Here is a 23,541-nt window from a genome sequence, read left to right on the forward strand (position 1 = left end):
GGGCACTTGGGCCATCTTCCGCTGCTCTCCTAGGCTATACGCAGAGAGCTGGATTGGAAGAAGAGCAGCCTGGACAGGAACCGGCACCCACGTGGAATGCCGCTCCGCAGGAGGAGGTTCAACATACTGCACCACATACTGCTGGCCCTGAGAAAATATATTCTGAAGCATGCAATATGGAGTTAAATGGTAGCTGTGAAGCTCCATCAGCCAGATCTTTAATCTGTGGAGCTGCCTGTGTGTGTGTATGTGTGTGTCTTAGTTTCCTAGGTTGCCATAATAAAGAACCACATATTGGGTGACTTCAACCACGGAAACTGTCTCACAGATCTGGAAGCAGAAGCCCAAATTCAGGGGTCGCCAGGTTGGTTCCTTCTGAGGGTAGTAAGGGAAGGATCTGCTCCAGGCCCCTCCCTCCTGGGCTTGTATTTGGCTGTCTTCTGCCCGTGTCTTCTTACCTCAACCTCCTCTGTGTGTATGACTCGCTGTCCAAGTCTCCCCCTTTTTGTAAGGACACCAGTCATATTGCAGCATGTTCTACCCAAGTGACCTCTAATTAACTTATTATCTCTGCAAAGATCCTATCTGAATAAGATCAGATTGACATATTTGGGGGGTAGGGGTGGGGACACAGTTCAGCCCTTGATATTGAACGCATATGTGCATGTGTGTGCCTGAGAACCATGATGGTGCTTGCAACTAAAATGCCAGGGTCCAGCAGCCCCGGGAGACGGGTCAGGGCTGTCCATCAGAAGGCTGCCTTTTGAGGCTGTGTACCCCGTGCCTGAGCTAAGCCCCCATCCTCCCTGCTCCTCCAGGACGGATCAAGCCTCACAGTTCAACGTATGCGCCATCCGTGTGATGATTTGAAGGGGAGTCAGGGAGCAGAGGGCCCTGGCAGGGAGATGCTGGGCTTGGTTCCGGGCGTTGGTGCTGTGATTGAATCTGGCTTCACCCCTGACTAGCTGATTGCCTGTGAGCCACAGCTGCCAGTGAATGGGGTTACTACTCAGGATTGCTGTGAGCAGCAAGTGACATCACTTAGGACACACGCTCAGTACTGTGCATGGCACAGAGCAAGTGCTTGATAAATGGCTCATAGCTGTCATTGCTGTTAGCGTAAAACGGTGCTCTGGTGAGAGTGTTGTTTTGGTATCACACTGTGACTGTTGTATTCTTTTAGCTGCTTTGTTCTTAGAGTTTTCTAAGAAAAAGTAGATGGTTGGCTGGCACCGTGGCTCACTAGGCTAATTCTCTGCCTGTGGTGCCGGCACCCCAGGTTCTAATCCCGGTTGGGGCGCAGGATTCTGTCCCGGTTGCTCCTCTTGCAGTCCAGCTCTCTGCTGTGGCCCGGGAGTGCAGTGGAGGATGGCCCAAGTGCTTGGGCCCTGCACCCGCATGGGAGACCAGGAGAAGCATCTGGCTCCTGGCTTCGGATCAGCATGGTGCGCCGGCTGCAGCGGCCATTGGGGGGGTGAACCAATGGCAAAGGAAGACCTTTCTCTCTGTCTCTCTCTCTCTCACTATCCACTCTGCCTGTCAAAAAAAAAAAAAAAAAAAAAAAAAAAAAAAAAAAAAGGTAGATGGTTTTGTCCCCATTGTCCCGAAGGGGTAACTGATACAGAGAGGCCATGAACCACATGATAACCAAGTGGCAGCTCCAGAAACGAGCTTCCAGGCTTTTCATGCCTTGGCTTGGTCACCATGGAAAAAAAAAAGGATCAAGAAGGAAGAAAAGAGGCCACTTTAAAATTTTATTTGTACACAGCAGGAAGACCTTAAAGACTTACTTGTTTAAAAAGTATTTTTGAGTAGCAGATATACTCACATGGTTCCAATATAAATCTGTAGCAGAAGTCAGAGAAGTCATGCTCCTTCCCCAATCTCTCTCTGTCACCCCTGGGACCATCACTGTCATTTCCTGTGGGCTCTTCCAGAATTTTCATCTGGCCTTCCAAGGCTGCTTTATGCAGCAAATAAAGGGACTTATTTTTACTTTTCTCTTCCTCCTTACCTAAAAGGTGGAATACTGTATGTTCTCTGTGTACACTCCTTTTTTTCTTTCGGTAAAGAATGTATCCTGGCTGTCATTTCATGTCAGTATGCAGAGAACATCATTTTTTTTTTTTTTTTCAAGAAAGGTCTCGAGTTAGGAGACATGGAGGAGAGGATGGCGTGATAAACGTTCACATGTGTGCATACTCATGGATCCCTGCTCTGCATGGAGGTCCAGAGTTCCTGGTTTCCTGTGCCCCTGCCAGTCAGCACCTCTCCCCACATGGCCACTGAGTCCCCTCATTAGTGTCCCCTCTGGTTTCCTTTCTCTTTGAATTTTTTAAGAGCTCCACTGTGAACCTCAGTTCTTTATTCATTGTAGCCGGGTGGACTCACCTGGAGGTGTTGTTAAACGTGGATTCCTGGGCCCCTCACTCCTAGATCCTGATCTAGAAGCCTGGAGTGGGGCCTGGGCACATACATTTTTGAGCTCACAGGTGATGTGGTCCATGGCCACACTTGGAGGAGCTCTGCTGTGTTACAGGTTGAGTATCCCTTAGACACAGTGCTTGGGACCAGAAGTGTTTTAGGTTTGTTCAGGTTTTAGAAGATTTGCATATACATGATGAGATTTCTTAGGAATGAGGTCCAAGTCTAAGTATGAAATCCATTCATGTTTTATATATTCCTTCTATATATAGCCTGAAGGTAATTTTATACGGTATTTTTAGTGCAGCTGTGTTTTGATTGCAGCCAATCGCATGAGGTCAGGTGTGAGGTTTTCCACTTGTAGCATCATGTCAGAACTCAGAGAGCTTTGGATGTTGGAGCATATTTGGATTTGAGATTTTTTTGGATTAGGCATGCTCAACTTGCGTATCTATCACTTATTTACATTTCCTATAGATGAAATCAGGTTAGGTTGTTTCCATTAATTTCATTTACTGGTAAATAGCAGCTAACCTTATATACGTGTCATTTTGATTGTACTAATTAGAGGGTAAATTCCCACAAATGTGCTTGCTACATCAAAGGGCTGATGTATTTGTAATGTCAACAGAAATTGCCAACTAACCCGCTAAAGAGCTGGTGGCATTCTGCCTTCCCATGAACAGTATGTGTGAGAGTCTGTTTCCCCACAGCCCCAGAAGAGGATATTGTTAAACTCTGGATCTGTGCCAATCTGATAGGTAGGAAATGATATCTCAGGGCGGTTTCAATTTGCATGCTCTTCTGTGTAAGACTGAGTATCTTTTTAAATATATGGGAGCCATCTGTGTTTCTTGTTTCTGTGAACTGTCTGTTCATATCCTTTGCCCATTTTTCTGCTGGACTTTTGATCTTATCCTCAAGTTCTAGGAGCTTCTTAACTATTAGCAAGATTAGCCCTTTGTCTAGGATCTGGACTATATATAAATATTTTCCCCAGGTGATCATTCGCCTCTTGATCTTGTGTGCGGTGACTTTTTCTAATCTAAGTTCTGGATTTATATATTGTGTAAAGTTTTCAAAATAATGTGAAAATAGAGTTGTTTGTCCGTACGGACAGCAACAGAAGTAGATTTACAGATCCAGATCTGTAGGGATTAGGAAAGACACTGGGAGAGAAAGAAGGATCCAAGGAATACGGTGATGCGTTCAGCAACTGCTGTTTGAGACAAAGGAAAAATCGGTGCCCAGGTTCTAAGCATTCTGCAAAGCACGTAGGATGGCCTCCAGGAGTGGACACCAGCTCGGGGCCTGAGGAGGATCAGGTTGGAGCATAGCACAGCGAGCAGGAGAGGCTACTTGCAGGTGATGTCAGAAGGAAACAGGAGCTTGTCTGCTGGCCTGAAGAAACCAAACAAGAGAGGTCACAGAGGGTGTTACTTCCCACAGGGATAGCTGCTCACAGAAGCTGTCAATCAACCAAGGCTGGGGCTTGCGTTGTGGTGTAGCAGGTTAAGCCTCCGCCTGGGATGCCGGCATCCCTTCTGGGTGCCAGATTGAGACCCGGCAGCTCCACTTCCAATCCAGCTCTCTGTTAATATACCTCGGAAAGCAGCAGAAGATGGCCCAAGTGTTTGGATCCCAGCACCCTCATGAGAGACCTGGAAGAAGCTCCTGGCTCCTGGATTTGGCCTGGCTCAGCCCCAGCCATGGCAGCCATTTGGGGAGTGAACCAGCAGATGGAAAATCTCTCTTTCTCTTTATCCTCCTCCTCTCTCTGTAACTCTGCCTTTGAAATAAATAAATAAATAAATAAATGTATGTATGTATGTTACAAAAAATAAAGCAGCCAGGGCTCTTATTGATTATTTCAGGTCTCTTTTAAAACTGTGATCAAAGATAAGCAAAGCAGGAGTAGGCCTATGACCTAGCAGTTAAGATGTCTGTCCCGTATCATACTGCCTGGGGCTGAGCCCTGGATCTGTTCCCAGTTCCACCTTCCTGCTAACATGCACCCTTAGAGGCAGTGGTGATAATTCAAGTAGTTGAATCTGTACCACCCATGTTAGAAACTTCAAGTAAGTTTCCAGCTCCCAGCTTTGGCCTGGCCCAGTCCTGGCTGTTGTGGGTATGTAGAGAGTGAAACTGGATGGAAGATATTTCGATCTTTCAATTGAATGAATGAATGAGTAAATAGATACTTAGATACATACATACATAAAGTGCCACTTTTGCTGGGTGATGGAGTAGCCCATCTGCAGGTGCAAAGAAGGATCACAACTAAAGGTGTCTTCTTCTAGAAATAGATTAATTTCTACAATAGAGCACACTGACATTCTCCATGGTGATATATAGGAAGAAGACCCCAAAGGTGGTGTTGTTGGGGAGGGGTCAGGGGTCACCCAGGCCGGTGATTACAAATAGGTCCACAGTTAGAATTGGCCTGTAGATGTGTTTTCATTGGCCAATTTGGTGTTGGCAAAGACACTGTTTTTCACATTTTAGGATTAGTCACCACATTTGAAAACCAGGCAATTTCTTGTAAAGATGTTTCTCTTTGCTTTTGAAATGTTGGGAAGCTGGTTGTACTGGCTGTACCTCATAGCTAAAGAAGCAGCCGTTGTGACTGAGAGAGAAATATCTTCCATCTGCTGGTTCGCTCTTCAGGTGGCCACAACAGCTGAGGCGGGGGGACCATGTCCCTTAAGTCTCTGAACCCTGTTTCCTCATCCACTGTACTTGCATGTCTCGTGAGTTATTACAAGGATCAAAAAAGGTAATGCATGTTGGAAAACCCTGAGCCTGTGAAGGAGGGCTGCAGGGTACGGGTGAGATTCCAGAAGAATCCACAGCCAGTCCATCCTCTTGTTCCTTGGATTTCAGATCTGTCCAGTGAGGTTGTCTTTCTCCATCACTGGGGTATCCTCTCTGCGCAGGGCTCTCCTTTGTGCTGTCTGCAGGCGCCTCCCTGCTGCTCTCCTGGTCTCCACCCTTGCTGCCCTAACCCCTTCTCCATGTGTCAGGAAGAGGGGCCTGTGTCACTAAAGCCTTTCAGAGCTTTCTGTTGCCGTAGGGTATATTCTGTGACCTGTAGGCACCTTTTGTGATCCCCCGCCTCTTTAGGCCCAGCCTCCCCTACCCCAGCCTTCAGTCCACTTTAGAACACTTATCACATCTGGCCGTTGTTATTTAAATTGTGCTGAAATAGATATAAAACTTATCACTGTCATGACCGTTTTTAAGTGTACAGTGCAGTGGTTAGGTTATTTACGTCACCAATTTCCAGAACTCTTTCCGTCTTGCTTTATTGCAGCTCCTGTACCCACTGAACAGCCACTCCCCATTCCTGCTCTCGCAGTTCCTGACACTCATGATTCTTCTTTGTGTTTCTGTGACCGTGACTTCCTTAGGCACCTTGTATCTTGGAAGTCTCACAGTGTTTGTCTTTTGTGATTGACTTAATTCACTCAGCCTTGCGTTCTGAGGTTCATCCCTATTGTAGCATGTGTCCGAACTCCCTTCCATTCCAAGGCTGAATAATAGCATGTATGGACCGCATTTGTGTATCCATTCATCCATCGATGGTCACTTAGGTTATTTCTACCTTTTGGCTATTGTGAATACTGAAACATGGATGTACGACTATTTCAAGAACCTGCTTTTGGGGCTGGCATTGTGACACGGTGGGTTATGCCACAGCCTGCAATGCCAGTATCCCATATGAGTACCAGTCTGAGTCCTGGCTGCTCTACTTCCTGCTTAGCTCCCTGCTAATGTGCCTGGGAAAGCAGCGGAAGGTGACCCAAGTACTTGGGACCTTTCCACCCATGTGGGAGATCCACATGGGTCTGTGGGCTCCTGCCTTCCATCTGGTCTAGCCCTAGCAACCATTTGAGCAGTGAATCAATAGATGGAAGATCTTTCTTTCTCTCTCCCTTTCTCTCTTTCTCTGTGTAACTCTGCCTTTCAGATAAATAAATTTAAAAAAAAAAGACCCAGCTTTTAATTCTTTACATGCCTAGAAGTGGAAGGATTGGCTTATATAATCCTATTTTTAATTTTATGAGGAACCAACACGCTCTGTCCCTTAGTTGCTGCACCATTTTACATTCCCACAAATAATGTACAAGGATTCCAGTTGCTCCACATTCTCTCCAAACACTGTATTTTCTGAGTTTTTTTGTTGTTATTGTTGTTGATTGTAGTCATCTACAATCTACAAATGGATGTTGAGATGGTATCTCAGTGTGGTTTTGATTTGCATTTCCCTAATGGTTCGTGATGTTAAGTGCCTTTTCATGTTCTTAATGACCATTTATTTGTATATCTTTGGAGAAATGTCTCTTCCAGCTCTTTGCCAATTTTTCATTCAAGTTGTTTTTTTGTTGAGTTGTAGTTCATTGGCCGCTGGCTTTTAAGTCCACAAGGGAATGATGTGGACCCTCCTAGCTCTAAGAGGGCAGGTGAGCTCATGCCCAGCTGCTCACTGCTCATGCCCTGAAAATGCTGTTGGCTGGGATTGCACGTGGAGGCGGTTGTCAAAAGCAAGGGCTCACAGGGGTCACATCTCGCTGGAGTTGAGTATTTGGGAGGCAAATCAGGATTCAGAATTCATAGTCCAAAGTCCTGATGGGGATTATTTTCTCTGATTAGCTTTAGACTGCACTCATTTGGTTGTGTATAAAATACATTCCATTTTGCCTAATCACACTGGTCTTGATGATGAAACTTAGTGTCTGTTTATAGTTTCAAAATCTGCTGCCGTTGAATGAGTCTCCCTTGGTCCTCACTTGTGGAGAGGAAAGGAGACTGCAATCCCGGCTTCATGATGGTGGAACAGGGATGGGAGGCTGAGTACCTCACCTGCTGCGTGGCACCTGCGCCCCCTGGGGAGGGTCAGTCGCTGCGTCTTACCCACTCTCTGTCAGTGCTAGCCCTCCTCCTCATTCCTCTTTCTCCTCCTGCCTGATCCAGGCCCCCCATTCCTTACCTGGTACAGGGATAGCTTTCTGACTGTTGTCCTTACCTCCAGGCTTGCCACTGTCCACGGCTGCCAGAGTAAGCCTGTTAGACCACAGAGTAGATTGAATTCTTTGGTGTGCCCACATTACCTTCAGGATGATGTCCACACCCTGTCAGCTACACCCCAGCCATTGTCAGCAGCCGTGTGGCTCCCATAATCACCTCCCCTGCCACCCCCAGCACCACAGCCTCCTTCCAGTCCTACTTTGCACAGGCTGCCTCCTCCACCTAGGATACCTCCCACCATGGCTTGGCTGTTCCACTTACTCCCAAGTTGGAGTGCTGTTCTGTTCCCCTTGACCGACGACCCTCGCCGAAGTTGCGCCCACACCTGTGCTGGCTCTCTCTATGCACCCTTGGCTGCACTGGGCCTGTCTGCCTGTATGTGCTGGTTTGTCCATCTTCTTGCTGCATGTTGCACTGTACCACTGGGCTTAGTGCCCTTCACAGAGGTCCTTAGGCAAGGAGGAGAGAGAGCAGAAAGGAAAGTGTGTCTGGTTGCCAAGTGCATGTTTTCTCCCTGCTCATCACAGTCTTGCAGGCTGGGGTGGCAGGGTTCATGTTGATGCCCAGAGTGACCAAGTCAGGTTGCCTTCACTCCCTGGACACCCTGGAACAAGGCAGCCCGAGCTTACCTTCTGGTAAATGTGTCCCAGCAAAGCGATGACTCATATGTGTGTGACTCAGGGCGAAGCAGCACAGCTGGAAAGGCCGCCAGTGTGTCTGCGTGGAGCTGGCGGATGGTTTACAGGGCCACGAGCTCCAGGCCAGCATTTGCCAGGCTCCCAGAGCCCTGCAGCCTACTAACTAGAGCAAGGGTATGAAGTCTCCTCTGTACGTAGGAAAGGAGGCTGCGGTGGCAGGGCTTTTACAATATCTCTGCCCTGGGATTCTGTCTACTCCATTACTACCGAATAGTAAGCCACCAGTCATTGCATGCTTACTGTACGTTATAGGCACTGTGATAAGCACCGGACACATAAATGATCATTTAATCCTCACAGTACCCCAGCAACAAGAATAATAGCAAATCCATACATCAAAAAGTTCATGGGAAGTAGATTTAAAAGGTAAGTTTGGGGCAGGCATTTGGCCTAGGTGTTAAGATCCTGATTCAGAAATCCACATCCCATCTGAGACAGAGTTCCGGGGTTCAGTCCCCATCTGCAGCTCCTGACTCTAGCTACTTCATGATGCAGACCCTGGACAACAGATGATGGCTGCAGTGACGAGGTTTCTGCTGCCTGTGCGGGAGACCTGGCTTGAGTCCCTGGCTCTGTCTTCAGCTTTCTGCCCAGTCCCGGAGTGGGGAGTGAACCAATGCATGGGAGTGTTATCTTTGTCTCTGTCTTTGAAATAAGTAAATTTTTTAAAAAAGATAAGTTAATTTTGGTGCAAAGAAATTTTGAAACCCATGCAGAGTTCTTTCATAATAGAATTTCCTGAACTTTTTTTTAAAAAAAGATTTATTTATTTTTTATTTGAAATGCAGAGTTACAGAGAGGCAGAGGCAGAAAGAGAGAGAAGGGCCTTCCATCTATTGGTTCACTCCCCAAACAGCTGCAATGGTTGAGCCGGGCCAATCCGAAGCCAGGGGCTGGGAGCTTCTTCCAGGTCTCCAATGTGGGTGCGGGGCCCAAGCACTTGGGCCATCTTCTGCTGCTTTCCCAGGCCATAGCAGAGAGCTGAATCAGAAGTGGAACAAATGGAACTCGAACTGGTATCCATAGGGGATGCCACTGCAGGTCGCAGTTTTACCCGCTGTGGCACAGCACCGGCCCCTTCATGAACTTACTGAAGACCCCTTGTATGCATAGATTTCAGAATTTTCATATCAACATAGCTTATGTTCTAATCCCGTTGTCCATGAATCTTTGAAGCACCCTTGTGTCTAACACTACGCATGAGTCACTGTTACAAGTTCTTTTTCTTCATTCATTCACGTGGTTCTCACAGTAACCCTACAAGCAGGCACTGCTGTCTTCAGTTGCTGGATAAGGAAACAGGCACAGAAGGGCACTCATAGAGATGCTCAAGGCCACATGGGAAGAAGCTCAGGCTCTCTGTCTTCCAGGTCCACATTCTTAACCCACAATGTGTTTCCTGGGTGAAGTGTGACTGCAGTCCCATTTCACAAGGGGAAGAAATTGAGGCTCAGCAGGTGGTCACTTAGCCAGAGTCCCACGGCCAGGGAGTGATGGAACCAGTGGTGAAGACCAACCATGTACCCTCCTACCCAGACTCAGGAGATAAACAGCACACATCTGTGGTACACTTGGTTCTCCTTAGCCCTCCCTGTTGGCCCTTCCCAGGGGCCAAGTCCAGAGGCTGGACAGGATTCTGGGGGCAGAGACTAGAGGTACAGCAAATGGGTAGCATTTGATGGCACACCCTACTTCCTGTCTCTTTGCAGTTTTGGGTCCCAGAATGCTTCCTCATCCCAGGGATGCTGACAGGACTCTTTGTTACCTCCACAGACAGCGAGACTGTGCACTACCACTACGGCCCGAAGGACCTGGTCACAATCTTGTTCTACATCTTCATCACCATCATCTTGCACGCTGTGGTTCAGGAGTACATTTTAGATGTAAGTGACATGTCAGGAACTGTGGAGGTGCCCTGCGGGGAGTTTTCCCCTCCATTCTGGGAGGAAACTGTAGCCCTGAATTTGTTCACCCACTCATTGGTCCCGTTGACTGGACTAGCCTCATCACACTCAGGGCTCCGTCCCTGTCGCAGCCACCTTCAGTCAGCCCTTGGGACAGTGGTACTGATGACATGGGAGACAGTTGTCTGAGATACGACAAGACAGTGTCCCCGTGGGTATGTCAAATACGCTGTGTTTGGGAAATGTTTTCTTTAGGTGTAGGCTGGAGGCATTCATTTAGCACTTTCTCAAAATACTCACCCTGAACTAAGCACTGTATGTACACAGTAAGCTTATGCCAGATAACTTAGATTCTGTCCAACTGCAAGCGTTTAACAAAGCTCAGCCCTTCTGTGGGGAGAAAGCAGGAGTCTGAAACCCACCCAGGATGAATACACTCAGATATTTAACACACCGGGTTTTCTTTATTCTTCAGAAAATCAGCAAACGGCTTCATCTCTCCAAGGTCAAACACAGCAAGTTCAACGAATCTGGACAGCTGGTCGTCTTTCATCTCAGCTCGGTGATATGGTGCTTCTATGTGGTGGTGACGGTGAGTGGCCTTGGGACTGCTGAAGGGTGAGGGCCGGCCCCCAGGCAGCTCTGGCTCTGGCTCTGGCTCTTGGGTTGCTGTTGAAATCTCTGCAAGGGCTCAGCAGGGAAGAGAGCAAGAAGCAAGTTTCTTATTTTCTTAAAGGATTTTTATATCCTCCTGGTATTGCAGGGAGAGGCAAAATGGTATACAGAGGCTGCTTTCTAGCTGGAGAGAGCCATCTGGTCTAAAAGCAGTTGGTTGTGGAGTTGTGGGTGATACCACCATCACAGTGCCATGCATCTACATGGCTCTATACTGTTCTGCAAGGCCTGCCTACAAGCCGTGTTCATCCCTAAAGTGGCAGGGACAGCTTGGACTTGGGGGTCTAGGTGCAAGCCCAGCACAGTTTTTTTTCTTTTTTTCAATATTATTATTTCTTCTCCTTCTACTTCTTCTTTATTTTTTTGTCTGAGATATTTCCAAAAATTTGTTTTCTAACTCAGATATTCTTTCTTTTGCCTCACTGAGTCTCTTGTTAAGGCTTTCTACTGTATTTTTTATTTGACATATTGAATTCTTTATTTCTGATATTTCAGTTTGATTTCTCTTTAATATATCTACTTCTGGAAGAATTTCTCATCCATATTGTGTGGATTTCTTCATCTCGTGTATTTGCTTCTCTGTGTTTTGAGTAATCTTTTGATCATTCTTTTGAATTCCTTTTCAGGCATCTCATTAATCTCTTTGTCTTCACATTCTAATATTGAAGTTGTGTTGTGTTCCTTTTTGGGAGTTATATTGTATTCCTTGTTCTTGTTTCTTGTATTTCTGGCATTGTATTTTAGGCATCTGTGGAAACACTTGGTTTTCCCTTTCGAGGCCTTTTGTCTTTGAAATATGCTCCTGTGGCTTAGTGGAGTGTCTGCTGCTTCAGCAGATACCCAGAGACATGTGCTGGGTGAGGCCAGGGAGTTCCGGCCAGTGAATGAGGATGGGGCAAGAGTCCAGGGTGACATCCAAGTTGTGCATGGCAGATCTCTATTGTCAGCAAAGGGTAGGGTATGATTATGCCTGCTGTTAAGATCACAGCCTCAGCCTCTCTCTGCCAAGGTGTTCAGCTGCCCAGAGTAAGCCCACACTGGCTATGTACTCTACCCATACAGGTGCATGAGTATACAAAGGATCTGTGTGCTTCTCAGTGTGAGTGCAGAACCCTCTGCGATGACCCACCCCAGGCACTCAGGGACCCTCTGAAGCCAGACCCCAGTGATTGCCCAAAGACCCAGCCACACCCCGCGTCCTACTGCACAGTCACAGGGAGCAGAGGATCCACTGTCAGCCCTGTCAGCCTCCCCATACACAGAGAGAGCCCCGCTGTTCCAGAGCCAGCTGCCTGCCCGATAGAGGTTGGTTGGTGCTCTGCTATGCAAGTCAAGCCCAAGTGCACCTTGACAGAGTGAGGGGAGGGGAGAGCTTCACAGGCCTAACCTCTCTCCTGCTGCAGCCTTCCAGGCCAGACTCAGAGTCAGCAGGGACTGCAGATTTGTTCCTCCGATGAAATCTTCCAGTCAGACACAGGCTGCAGCCGCCTCTGCTTGCCCTTATTGAGGTGGGACTTCCTCCCTGCTGGTGGCCGGGCACCGTGGTTGGGGGAGAGAGGAGAGAAGCAGTGTGTTCTCCCTTCACAGGGTTAGGTGGGCACCCTGTCCCCCACTAGTGCTCCAGGCCAGACTCAAAGTCACTGGGCCTAGTTCTCCCTCAGACACTATTACCCTGTGGCATGGGCTGCCACAGGTTCCTCTCACTTTGTTCCAAGGAGATGGTGTCTCACTGCTGTGTGATTGTACCATCCTTGCTGCTCCACAGTGTCTGTCTTCTTTCTCTAGATTTTCACTGCAAACTTCTCTGCAACTGTACCCTGGGAATGTGGTTCCTTCTGGTATTTTCCCCATGGTCAGAATCAGCCCGTCTTTTCCCTATTCAGCCATCTTGGATCTACCGGTCTTTTCAGATTTTCAAAATTTCTTTTATTGACTTCAGAGGCATAGTGTCATAGAAAGCAGGAGAGAGAGAAAGGCAGAGAGAGGCAGAGAGACAGGGAGGGAGGGAGGGAGGGGAAGAGAGAGAATCTTCCATCATCTGGTTCACTCCCCAAATGGCCATAGTAATCAGAGCTGAGCGAGGCTGAAGCTGAGATCCTGAAACTGCATTTGAGTCTCCCACATGCATGCAGGGGCCCAAGCACTTGGGCCATCTTCCACTGCTTTCCCAGGCACATTAGCAGGGAGCTGGATCAGAAGTGGAGCAGCCAAAACTGGAACGGAAACTATGATATGGGATGCTCTGTGTCAGGCGGCTACCAAACCTGCTGTGCCACAACACCAGCCCTGTCCACTGCAATTTCTGTTTAACTGCCTTGGCCTCCCTTAAGCCAGGAAGGCATCGCCCTGAATGCACATCAGATCCTCTGAAGGTCAATGCCATCGCATACGTGACTGCAGCACCAGACAGTTTATCTTCCTCCCCTTTCTACACAATAGGGCTCTTATTTCAAGCAGCGTTCGGAACAGCAAAATGCCTTCAAAGCAAGGAATGCAGACAGTCCTTTGGGGTTCCATGTAACAAGACCTTGCCTGTTGTGCTAGGAAATGTTTCATTAGCCCCCACCCCACCTGCTGCACCTCCCGTCTGTAACCACGTCCCAGGTGGGAGAAACCCAGGCCTGGGGCTTGGAAAACTCAGCAACCCTGTGACCCCTCTGAGGTTTCCTCCCCAACCTTCCTGAGGATGGCTCAGTCCTTAGTCCTCTGCCTGTGGTGACAGTGTGAGCTCTCTGCAGGAACGCCCTGTCTCCCTGTTCTCCCAGCAAGGGTCAACATGCCCTTGTGTGTCTCACATTTGTTCCTCTTACCGTGACATCACAGAGAGGTTTTTCTAAGCAGCACACTAAGAAACTTAAGTGAGGGACCTAAGACTTCTGTCCTCTTCGGGCAGGGCCGTTGGGCTGCCCTGTCCAGGGGGCAGACTCAGACTGTGCGTGGTGCCCCCTGCTGTGTGCAGTGCACTGAAGTCTTATACTTACGGCTCCCAGGCCCGTTGACGGCGAGTCCATGCTCACCCCTCTGGCTCTGGATAGCAGAGCTGGACGTGGTCCTACAGGGGAAGCACAGCCTGCTCTCTGAATCACCTACCCTCTCAGCCCTCCTGCTTCCGACAGACATTCCACCCCAGCCGTGACCCATGGAGACCAGATTGGAGCCAGAGCCACGCTGCCCAGCACCCCTCTGCAGCGTGCTTCTTCCATCCTTCAGCCAGTTCCCCTACTTGCTCTGGTCAGCAGGGAGGAATGACCAGGGCACCAAGGAAAGCCATAATGACCCCAACTCCTATTTTTTTTTTTGACAGGCAGAGTGGACAGTGAGAGAGAGAGACAGAGAGAAAGGTCTTCCTTTGCCATTGGTTCACCCTCCAATGGCCGCCGTGGCCGGCGCACCGCGCTGATCCGAAGGCAGGAGCCAGGTACTTCTCCTGGTCTCCCATGGGGTGCAGGGCCCAAGTACTTGGGCCATCCTCCACTGCACTCCCTGGCCACAGCAGAGAGCTGGCCTGGAAGAGGGGCAACCGGGACAGAATCCGGCGCCCCGACCAGGACTAGAACCTGGTATGCCGACGCCACTAGGTGGAGGATTAGCCTAGTGAGCCATGGTGCCGGCCCCCAACTCCTATTAATACCATTTAACTCCTTGCCTTCCCTTCCTCCACCTGACCATCTAGAGTGTGGGAGGCAAGTGGCTGAAGAAGAAGAGGTAGATTTGTAAGAGAAGGAGCACCGGTTTGCCTCTGAAGTCCCATCTTCACAATGCCATTGTTGTCATGAGTCTCTCTTTCACTCCGCAGTCAGTGCAGCAGCAGATTCTGCCACCCCTGCCTCCGGAACACACTGAGCTTCTGTCCTTCTGGTCTCTAACCCCAGCTCAGTGATTCTCAGCCAGGGAAGGGGTGGGGGACACTTGGACCCGAAGGGACGTTTGGCAATGTGGCATCTCATGGCAGAGGCCAGGGATGGTGCTCAGTGTCCTGTAAAGCACAGGACAGCCCCCACAGCAAAGAATGAGCTGCCCCCAGCTGTCAGTTGTGCCGAGGCAGAGAAGCCCTGATGTGACGTCCGAGCCGCCATCATCTCCAGCCGGGACCGCGAAGCACCTGCCTTCCAGAAGGAGGTGTTTGCAGACATTTGTACCCCCCATCCCCAGCTGCTTTTCTCTTCAGCACCAGCTGCATCTTTATGTTTTTATTTAAAGAGTGTGACAGACACATAAAAATTGTACGTATTTGTGGATATGTAGAATTTAAAAAAGTTGATCTTGTAGAAATTAAGAGGACAGTGATGGTTACCAGAGACTGGGCAGGGCAGGGTATGTATGTGTGTGTGGAAAAGCTGATGACCTGGCGCTGAGTTACGGTTACATCGCAATAGGAGGTCCTGGGGTTCTGCTGTCCCATGCGGTGAATATAGACAGTGACCCTGTGGTGTCTATTTCTCTCTTAAAGAAAACAACAGGAAGACAGTATTGTGAATGCTTTCAGACATATCTTTTAAAGCATGTCATGCTACCTAAAAGCCTCCCTCACACTTACAGTGAAATCGGCGTTTCCGCCTGGCCCTTCCTGCCTCTTGGGCTTAGCATGGGTGGTCCCTGTGCTCAGGTGCCCCATCCCCTGACATCCCGTGGCTGGCTCCTTCCTGCTGTTCAAGTCTTCACCTACATGTTGCCTCCCTGCAGAACCCTGTGACTTTGCCCTTTCTGCACCTGGCCCAATACTGGTGTTTTCTTGTCACTCTTTTTTTTAAATGATTTATTTCTTTATTTTTTAAAAAGATTTATTTATTTATTTGAAAGTCAGAGTTGCACAGAGAGAGGAGAGGCAGAGAGAGAAAGAGAGAGAGGTCTTCCATCCAATGATTCACTCCCCACTTGGCCGCAATGGCTGGAGCTGAGCCGATCTGAAGCCAGGAGCCAGGAGCTTCTTCCAAGTCTCCCATGCAGGTGCAGGAGCCCAAGGACTTGGGCCATCTTACACTTCTTTCCCAAGCCATAGCAGAGAGCTGGATCCGAAGTGGAGCAGCAGGGTCTCCAACCGGCACCTATATGGGGTGCCAGTGCCTCAGGCCAGGGCATTAACCCCCTGTGCCACAGTGCCAGCCCCTATTTCTTTATTTCTTTTATTAAAACAGAGTTACAGTTGCAGAGAGAGAAGTCTTCTATCCACTGGTTCACTCCTCAGATGGCCAAAATGGCTGGAGCTTTGCCAATCTGAGGCCAGGAGCCAGGAGCTTCTTCTGGGTCTCCCACATGGGTGCAGGAGGCCAAGGCCCAAGGCCATCTTCTATTGCTTTTCCCAGGCCATAGCAGAGAGCTGGATTGGAAGTGGAGCAGCCGGATCTTGAACTGGTGCCCATATGGGATGCTGGTACTGCAGGTGTCGGCTTTACACACTACACCACAGTGCCAGGCTCCCTCCTAAACTCTTGAGTTGCCGGGTCACCAGCACCATGCTCACTGCTGTGTCGCTAGTACAGTGCCTGGCTTGTACTAAGTACTCACTGAATACTGGCTGAGAGGATGAATGAAGAAATTGCAAATGCGTTCTCCTTCTTCAGCTTTCAACAGTTTTTCTTTTAACTGATGAATGCAGTGCTATTATAAACATCATAGATGATCATTTTTTTTAAGTGAACAAAGCAGAAAAATTTTAAAAAGAAAGCAAAAATGGACCTCATACCCCTCTTATTAAAAATACTAGTTTAGGCCGGCGCCGCGGCTCAATAGGCTAATCCTCAGCCTGTGGCACCGGCACCCCAGGTTCTAGTCCCAGTTGGGGCACCGGGTTCTGTCCCAGTTGCTCCTCTTCTAGTCCAGCTCTCTGCTGTGGCCCGGGAAGGCAGTGGAGAATGGCCCAAGTGCTTGGGCCCTGCGTCTGCATGGGAGACCAGGAGGAAGTACCTGGCTCCTGGCTTCGGATCAGCGCAGTGCGCTGGCCACAGCGCACTGGCCGCCACGGCCATTGAGGGGTGAACCAATGGTAAAGGAAGACCTTTCTCTGTCTCTTTCTCACTGTTCACTCTGCCTGTCAAAAAAAAAAAAAGTTGATTCCTATATCCGTCTTTGCATACATACAGATGATATGAGTGAGTCTGGACCAACCAATAATTTTATAAGAATATCAACTTCCGGCCGGCGCCGCGGCTCACTAGGCTAATCCTCCGCCTAGCGGCGCCGGCACACCGGGTTCTAGTCCCGGTCGGGGCGCCGGATTCTGTCCCGGTTGCCCCTCTTCCAGGCCAGCCCTCTGCTGTGGCCAGGGAGTGCAGTGGAGGATGGGCCAAGTGCTTGGGCCCTGCACCCCATGGGAGACCAGGAGAAGCACCTGGCTCCTGGCTCCTGCCATCGGATCAGCGCGGTGCGCCGGCCGCAGCGCGCCGGCCGCGGCGGCCATTGGAGGGTGAACCAACGGCAAAGGAAGACCTTTCTCTCTGTCTCTCTCTCTCACTGTCCACTCTGCCTGTCAAAAAAAAGGAAAAAAAAAAAAAAAGAATATCAACTTCCAGCATTTTTTTTTTTTTTGAAACAGATCTTCCATCTGCTGGTTCACTCCCCAAATGGCCACAACAGCCAGGCCTGGGCCAGGCCAGAGCCAGGACCTTCATCTGGGTCTCCCATGTGGATGCAGGGACCCAAGCACTTGGGCCATTTCTCACTGCTTTTCCCAAGCCATTAGCAGGGAGCTGGATTGGAAGTAGAGCAGCTGGGACATGAACTGACGCCCATGTGGGATACAGGTGTCACAAGGGGCAGCTTTTCCTGCTACGCCACAACTCTTTCCCTGTACCTCCAACTTTTCATCTTCCTTTGATCTCCTATTCCTTATTCAGAAAAAGAAAAGGAAGAAAAGCTACAGCAGAGAAAGCAGGGTGGGTGGGCCTTGGTCTGCTCTCACTTCCTTTGGATGTCTCCCTTCGTATTTAAACCTAAAGTCCACTATTCAATGAGAACCAGAACTCGCGTGCTGGTGGTTGTATCAGAACTTGTTTCTGCTGAGAGATCCGTGGCTCTAGAGCAGATCAAGTGCATAGTGTTCTTGTGGTCAGAGGACGTGAGGCACGTCTGAATCAAGGCAGCAGCTGGCTGGGTCACATCTGGATCCTGCTGTTCCTGTGGATCTTGCTGTTCATACAGCACCAAGAAAGGCTTCTGGGGAAACAGACGGGATCGCTCCAGCTCATGGAGCTGATATGTGGAATGAGAAGAGGACAAAGCTCCTTCAGACCGTCTGCTTGAGGCCTGTTGGCTGCACACACAGCTCCTGGGAGTGCAGGTGCAATGGCATGCCCAAGCTCAGAGGGTGCCGCAGCCCCAGTTCCCCCCCTCAGACAGCTGCCTGGACAGAGGTCTGGAAAAGGCTGTTGTCAGAGCAGTGAGTCATTTTTTCTCTGGCCGCCCTGGCTCTCCTCCCTCCACCCCACCCTCCTCCAGTCCCAGTGGACTGGACATTCACAAGCAGGCAGCATTTTTCTGGGGAGTTTCTTGGCTTGCTGGCTTCCATGTCCTGACCTCTTTGTCTCCTAAGGAAAGAGGGCCAGGGCAAGGAGGTTCCTGTTTAAAATCACGAGATCAGTGGGGCTTCAGACATAGTCGTCTCACACTGCTCCTCCTCCCCATCAGCCCCCTGTCCCAGAAGTACCGTCTGTCTTGTTAAATACATTGCGCTTCCTCTAGCAAAGGGCGTTCTCACCTCTCTGGTTTTTCTGGAATGAGAGTGTGGAAGATCACGTGTCCCTGTACCTGGGTCCAAGATCTGATGAAGGCAGATGTGTGAATGTCGGAGAGGAAGATGATGGTGGGTGATGAAAGAGCTCACCACCACCCATGAGGCCAGAGCCCTCCATCTCTGCACGTTTATGGGGGAGGACGGGGGTGGTGACAAGAGGTTAGAATTGATGCTGTAAGAGTCTGGGGCGAGACGTTTTCTTTTCTCTCTGAGTTAACCGTGTCTGCACTGTTCCGTGAGTCTGTGCTAATGGGAGGTTGTTGTGTTAACACAGGCCCAAGACTATAGAGGGTTTGGGCCACAGACTGCTGAAAATGCTTACTGCCAGGTCACAGGGCATTTGGCAACTGGAGGCTGGGTGGATCACCCTCACTTAGAAATATGTCTGAAGATCCGGTGGACAGAACTGTGAGTTCTTCTCACCAGACTATCGCCATGTTGATTCTTCCACTGTCCTGAGTGTTATCCTGGCCTGAAGTTATCCAGGAGATTGCTGGCCCAGCCCACCAGACTTCAGCTGTGTACTATAAATACTGCCACGTTTTAGCTGATTGTTCCTCTCCGGTCCTTCATTTCCATGTTTCTATAACGAGGTCATACTGACCTAACCTTCTCTGCCCTCTCCCAATGGCAAGTAAGAACCGAAACTACTCACCGTTTTTTTTTTTTTTTTTTTCATTCAACCAGCGGGTTTTTACTGGACTCTCATAGTGTCAGCTGACTTGCTCCTCCTGTATTTTGTAATGTTGAATTGTAAACACATCTGTAGCAAGGTTTTTATCAGTGAGAGACCTGTACACTCTGGAATAAGGGCATGTCCCCAGGGCAGCACTGGCATACAACACTGTTAACACCAATTTCTTAGCTTGGTGGTTCCTGGAACACCTTGGTGTGATATATTTGAACTCTAGACAATGTGAGGGTAAACCTGAGATTGCAGGTCTTTAGGGTAAATGTCTTGGTTTTTATCCTGGGCCCAGGCTGGGCAGTTTCAATTCCCTATGTTTGTCGGCACACAATCTCTCTCTCTCTCTCTCTCTCTCTCTCTCTCTCTCTCTGTCTCTAGGAAAAAGATTTGTTTATTTGAAAAGCAGAGTTAGAGAGAGTTTCCTGTCCACTGTTTCATTCCCCAGATGGTTGCAATGGCCAGGGCTGAGCCAGGCCAAAGCTGGAAAGCTGGAGCCTGGAACTCCATCTGGGTCTCCCATGTTGGTGTAGGGGCCCAAGGCGTTGGGCAATTTTCCACTGCTTTCCCAGACTCATTAGCAGGGAGTGGGATTGGAAGTTGAGTAGCTGGAACTCAAACCAGTGCCCTGGCTTAACCTGCTGTGCCATAATGCTAGCCCCAGCACACACTGTCTTTGAGATTGTAGCCCATCCAGGGTCTTGATTTTATACAAGGATCTCAGGTTCCACCTCCAAGATACTGTCTTCTGTTCCCACTTGGACATGCAAGCCCTGACCCCAAGACCAGTGCCTTCAGGGCTGCCGCACCATCGCTTCCTGCTCTGGCTTTTACCACCTATTTTTGGGAGCCTCCAGGGGTCTCCACTTCTGCTCAGCTTATTTGTTGGATTTCATCCAGGATTTGTGGATGTTTTGTGTTGGGAAGGTTTTCAGGTTAACTCCCTCACTGTGTCCTAGGTGCTGGGTAGAAGCTAGAGATGCAGAGAAAGGCCAGAACAGATCCTGGTGTGAAGGGGCTCACGGTCAGAGAGACCGCAGAATGAAAACCACACAGTGTGCCAGGTGTCAGAGTCCAGATGCGTGGGCAGGCTGACGGGATCCAGCCCTTCTCCTTACTCATGGTGATGTGAAAAGCCAGACTGGGCTTTCTGTTTTCCCATGGGGGAGTGATTCTGGAGTCCATTTGCTTGTTCATTCTATAAGCCTTTCCCGAGTGCCTCCACGTGCAGGCACAGTGCTGGACACTGTCCCATAGACTGTCACCTCTGTTTCCAGCAGTACCCATAGGGGCAGATGTTTTAATCCTCACTTTACAGATGAGTCCCTAGATGAGCCAGGGAGATGAATGAGCTCACTCAGAGGATGCATCCAGTGTCAGACCACAGCCAGACACAGGTGTTCTGAGCCCGGAGCATGGTGCGTCCTACTGTGTCTGCTCCTTCACCATAAAGAAACTGGCCCAGGGCCAGCCAGTCCCACACAGACAGATCCCCTCTTATTCACATTTCCTGCTCCTTTCTTCCCCTGGCAGGTGGGGCTAGGTGTGTCCCTGACAGCTGCGCTGGTCCTAGGGTCCCAGGAAGTCTCATGTCCATGTCTGTCAACGCTTTTTCTTCTCTCCCGCTGCAGGAAGGATACCTAACAAACCCGAGAAGCCTCTGGGAAGACTACCCGCACGTGTACCTCCCGTGAGTATGCTCATGACGCGGTCCTGTCTGCTGGCTTCTCCTCCCACAGGTGGCCAGAGCACCATGGGGCCAGCTGGCACGAGGACCAGATTGTGTCCTGATCCTGGTAGGGCAGGTAGTGCGGACCGGAGACTTGCCTCAGAGCCACTCACTCCTAGAGTTCTTGACCAGAGACTCCCCCTGCTGAAATGCCACCTGCATTAGCTGCAGCCGCAGAGGCACCTAAGCTGCGGGGACCGATGCAGGAGCAGAGCAGCTCCAGGAAGGTCTCTGGGCTTTGTGCCTTGTTGGCGACCCACAGACGTTGACAGCTCGCTTCCCCCGGCTGATGCTGTGTCGCAGGCAGCTTCCCCTGCCGTTCTCGGTGCCACCCCGAGGCCAGGAGGGCAACACCTGAGCCCGTCGTCTTCCTCAGGAGGCCACCCTTTGCCTCTCCTAAGCCTTTCAGGAGCAGCGTGAGCAGAGGGCGTGGAGCTGAGTCCGGTCTCCCCTTGCTGCTAAGAGCCATGGAGTGTTCAGCATGTGCAGTGGGCGCCGCCTCGTCCACACTGCTGTGCAGTCAGCCCCTCCCATCGAGGCTAAAGAACCCCGCTTCGCTGCACTTCTGCGGCTGTTTCTTGCTGGGGACGTTCGCAGCCAGTCCTGGCCTCTCCTTGCCGGCTGTGCTTGGCGAGCCCCCTGGGGGATGTTCTCTTTTCCCCTGTCCCTGTGACCTGCTCCCCTGTCTCCAGCTTCCAGGTGAAGTTTTTCTACCTGTGCCAGCTGGCCTACTGGCTGCACGCACTCCCTGAGCTGTACTTCCAGAAGGTACGGAAGGTGAGTACGCCCTGCCCTGACCCTGGAGGCCACTCTTCTCCGCTTGCCATCAGCCCTTCCCAGTGGACCCTCCCTTGCCCCTCCCAGAAGCACTGGGAGTTGGCTGGCCTGGGGAAGGAGTACAGTGATGAGATAGCACCTACAGAGGTGCCCGGTCAACCCCGGAGAGGGAAGCCACCGCCTCTTGCCTGCCCCCTCTACCAGACATGTGGCTGTGGGAGAAATTGATCCAGAGATTGACCAGAGGGCTTTTTGGCCTTCCCACAGTCTGTGTACATTTTGGTTTCATTTGTATAATTTCCCTAAGACCACTTCCCCAGTCTCTCTGCCTCTTCTTTCTCAATCCAAACCTTGCCCTCTGACCCCAGCCCCAAAGCCACTGCCTCACCCTTGGACTTTTCAGGAGCCTGGAGTGTGGGGCTGCAGTGTGTCAGAGCAGCCTGGCGCGGGAGTGGAGAGCGGGCCAGCGTCTGCCCCTCCCTCGCCCTCTGCCCTGGCCCCCATCCCCAGCGTCGTCGCTTGGGGAATGAGCAGATTGATCGTCACTTCTCTCGCTTCCAGGAGGAAGTTCCCCGGCAGCTCCAGTACATTTGCCTGTACCTGGTCCACATAGCTGGAGCGTACCTCTTAAAGTGAGTGTCGGCCCGCGCTCGGTCAGATTTGCCTGCTCCTTGGTGTGTCTGTGCTTCTATCCACGTGGTCGATCGGTTGGCAGGCTTTTATTAGGCGCCCCCTGTGTGCTGTTGCCATGCTCAGACTTGGGAGTTCAAAGGTGGATAATGGGAGATGTCTTTTTTTTTTTCTTTTTAACAGGCAGAGTGGATAGTGAGAGAGAGAGAGACAGAGAGAAAGGTCTTCCTTTGCCGTTGGTTCACCCTCCAATGGCCGCCGCTGCGGCGCGCTGCGGCGCGCTGCGGCAGGCGCACCACGCTGACCCGAAGGCAGGAGCCAGGTGCTTCTCCTGGTCTCCCATGGGGTGCAGGGCCCAAGCACTTGGGCCATCCTCCACTGCCTTCCCGGGACACAGCAGAGAGCTGGCCTGGAAGAGGGGCAACCGGGACAGAATGCGGCACCCCGACCAGGACTAGAATCTGGTATGCCGGCGCCGCAAGGCGGAGGATTAGCCTATTGAGCCGCGGCCCCGGCGGGAGATGTCTTTATCTTCCACAGTTTGTTCTCTTTGTAGGGGGAGAGACAGTTACAGATGTGGTCAGGGCCCTTGAGTGTAAGTTCTGTGAGAGTCCACATCACCGGCTAGGGGGACCCAGGACGGTGACTGCTCCCACCTGAGAGAGAGCCAGGGCAGGCTTCCCGTGGCCTCTGGGCCGTGGCTTTTGCAGGCTGAAGGCAGCCTTCAAGCCCTGAAGAAGCTGGGCTCCTGCCTCACAGGGTCCAGGGGCAGAGGCTGCCATAGCCTGCGTCCCAGGAATTCTTTTCCCTTTGGAAAAAATGGAGTCTAAAGAGTTGCTGCAGAGTTTGGCCTTGAGAGTCTCTTTTGTGAAAAGCCATATTGATGGCTAAGTTATCATTGATACATTGGCTTCTCTTGAGCTTCCTCCCTGCAGGAGAATCCCCTGTACTTTTCTCTGGGTTGGTATTTTGAGAGCTTGCTATGGTAACCTTTTGTGGAGGTGCCTGGAGATCCTGGGGACCATCATCTCCTAGGTCATGGTGGGGGCTGTCTGGCCCATGGGCCATATAAGGCCTGATTTAGCTCTGCCAAGGCAGCTGCAGGCTTGAAATTCAGTAAATCCACAACAGACTAATTTTTAAGTGGATAGTTTTGTACGGCCTGCAAATGATGTTGTAAATATGCAAATGGCCCTTGGCAAAAAAAAGGGTTCGCTCTCCCCTGACCTGGGTTCACAGCAGGCTGGCTGTGACAATGACTG

At 50.4% G+C, this 23,541-nt stretch overlaps 1 protein-coding gene across 2 annotated transcripts in view; it reads left to right on the forward strand.

The window, feature by feature from the left end:
* The window catches only part of TRAM2 (translocation associated membrane protein 2), an 87,509-nt gene that overhangs the window by 54,457 nt on the left and 9,511 nt on the right, over positions 1–23,541 (forward strand). Inside the window, exons 3-7 of one of the 2 annotated variants that reach the window (XM_008263046.4) lie at positions 9,924–10,033; positions 10,530–10,646; positions 20,775–20,833; positions 21,565–21,649; positions 22,211–22,281. In XM_008263046.4, the coding sequence (XP_008261268.2) occupies positions 9,924–10,033; positions 10,530–10,646; positions 20,775–20,833; positions 21,565–21,649; positions 22,211–22,281 (442 nt within the window). Of the gene's footprint in view, positions 1–9,859; positions 10,034–10,529; positions 10,647–20,774; positions 20,834–21,564; positions 21,650–22,210; positions 22,282–23,541 lie in introns of both variants that reach the window. The other variant, XM_051855632.2, reaches the window with a different exon arrangement.

This window comes from Oryctolagus cuniculus, chromosome 5 (assembly GCF_964237555.1).
Source record: "Oryctolagus cuniculus chromosome 5, mOryCun1.1, whole genome shotgun sequence".
NCBI classification, from domain to species: domain Eukaryota; kingdom Metazoa; phylum Chordata; class Mammalia; order Lagomorpha; family Leporidae; genus Oryctolagus; species Oryctolagus cuniculus.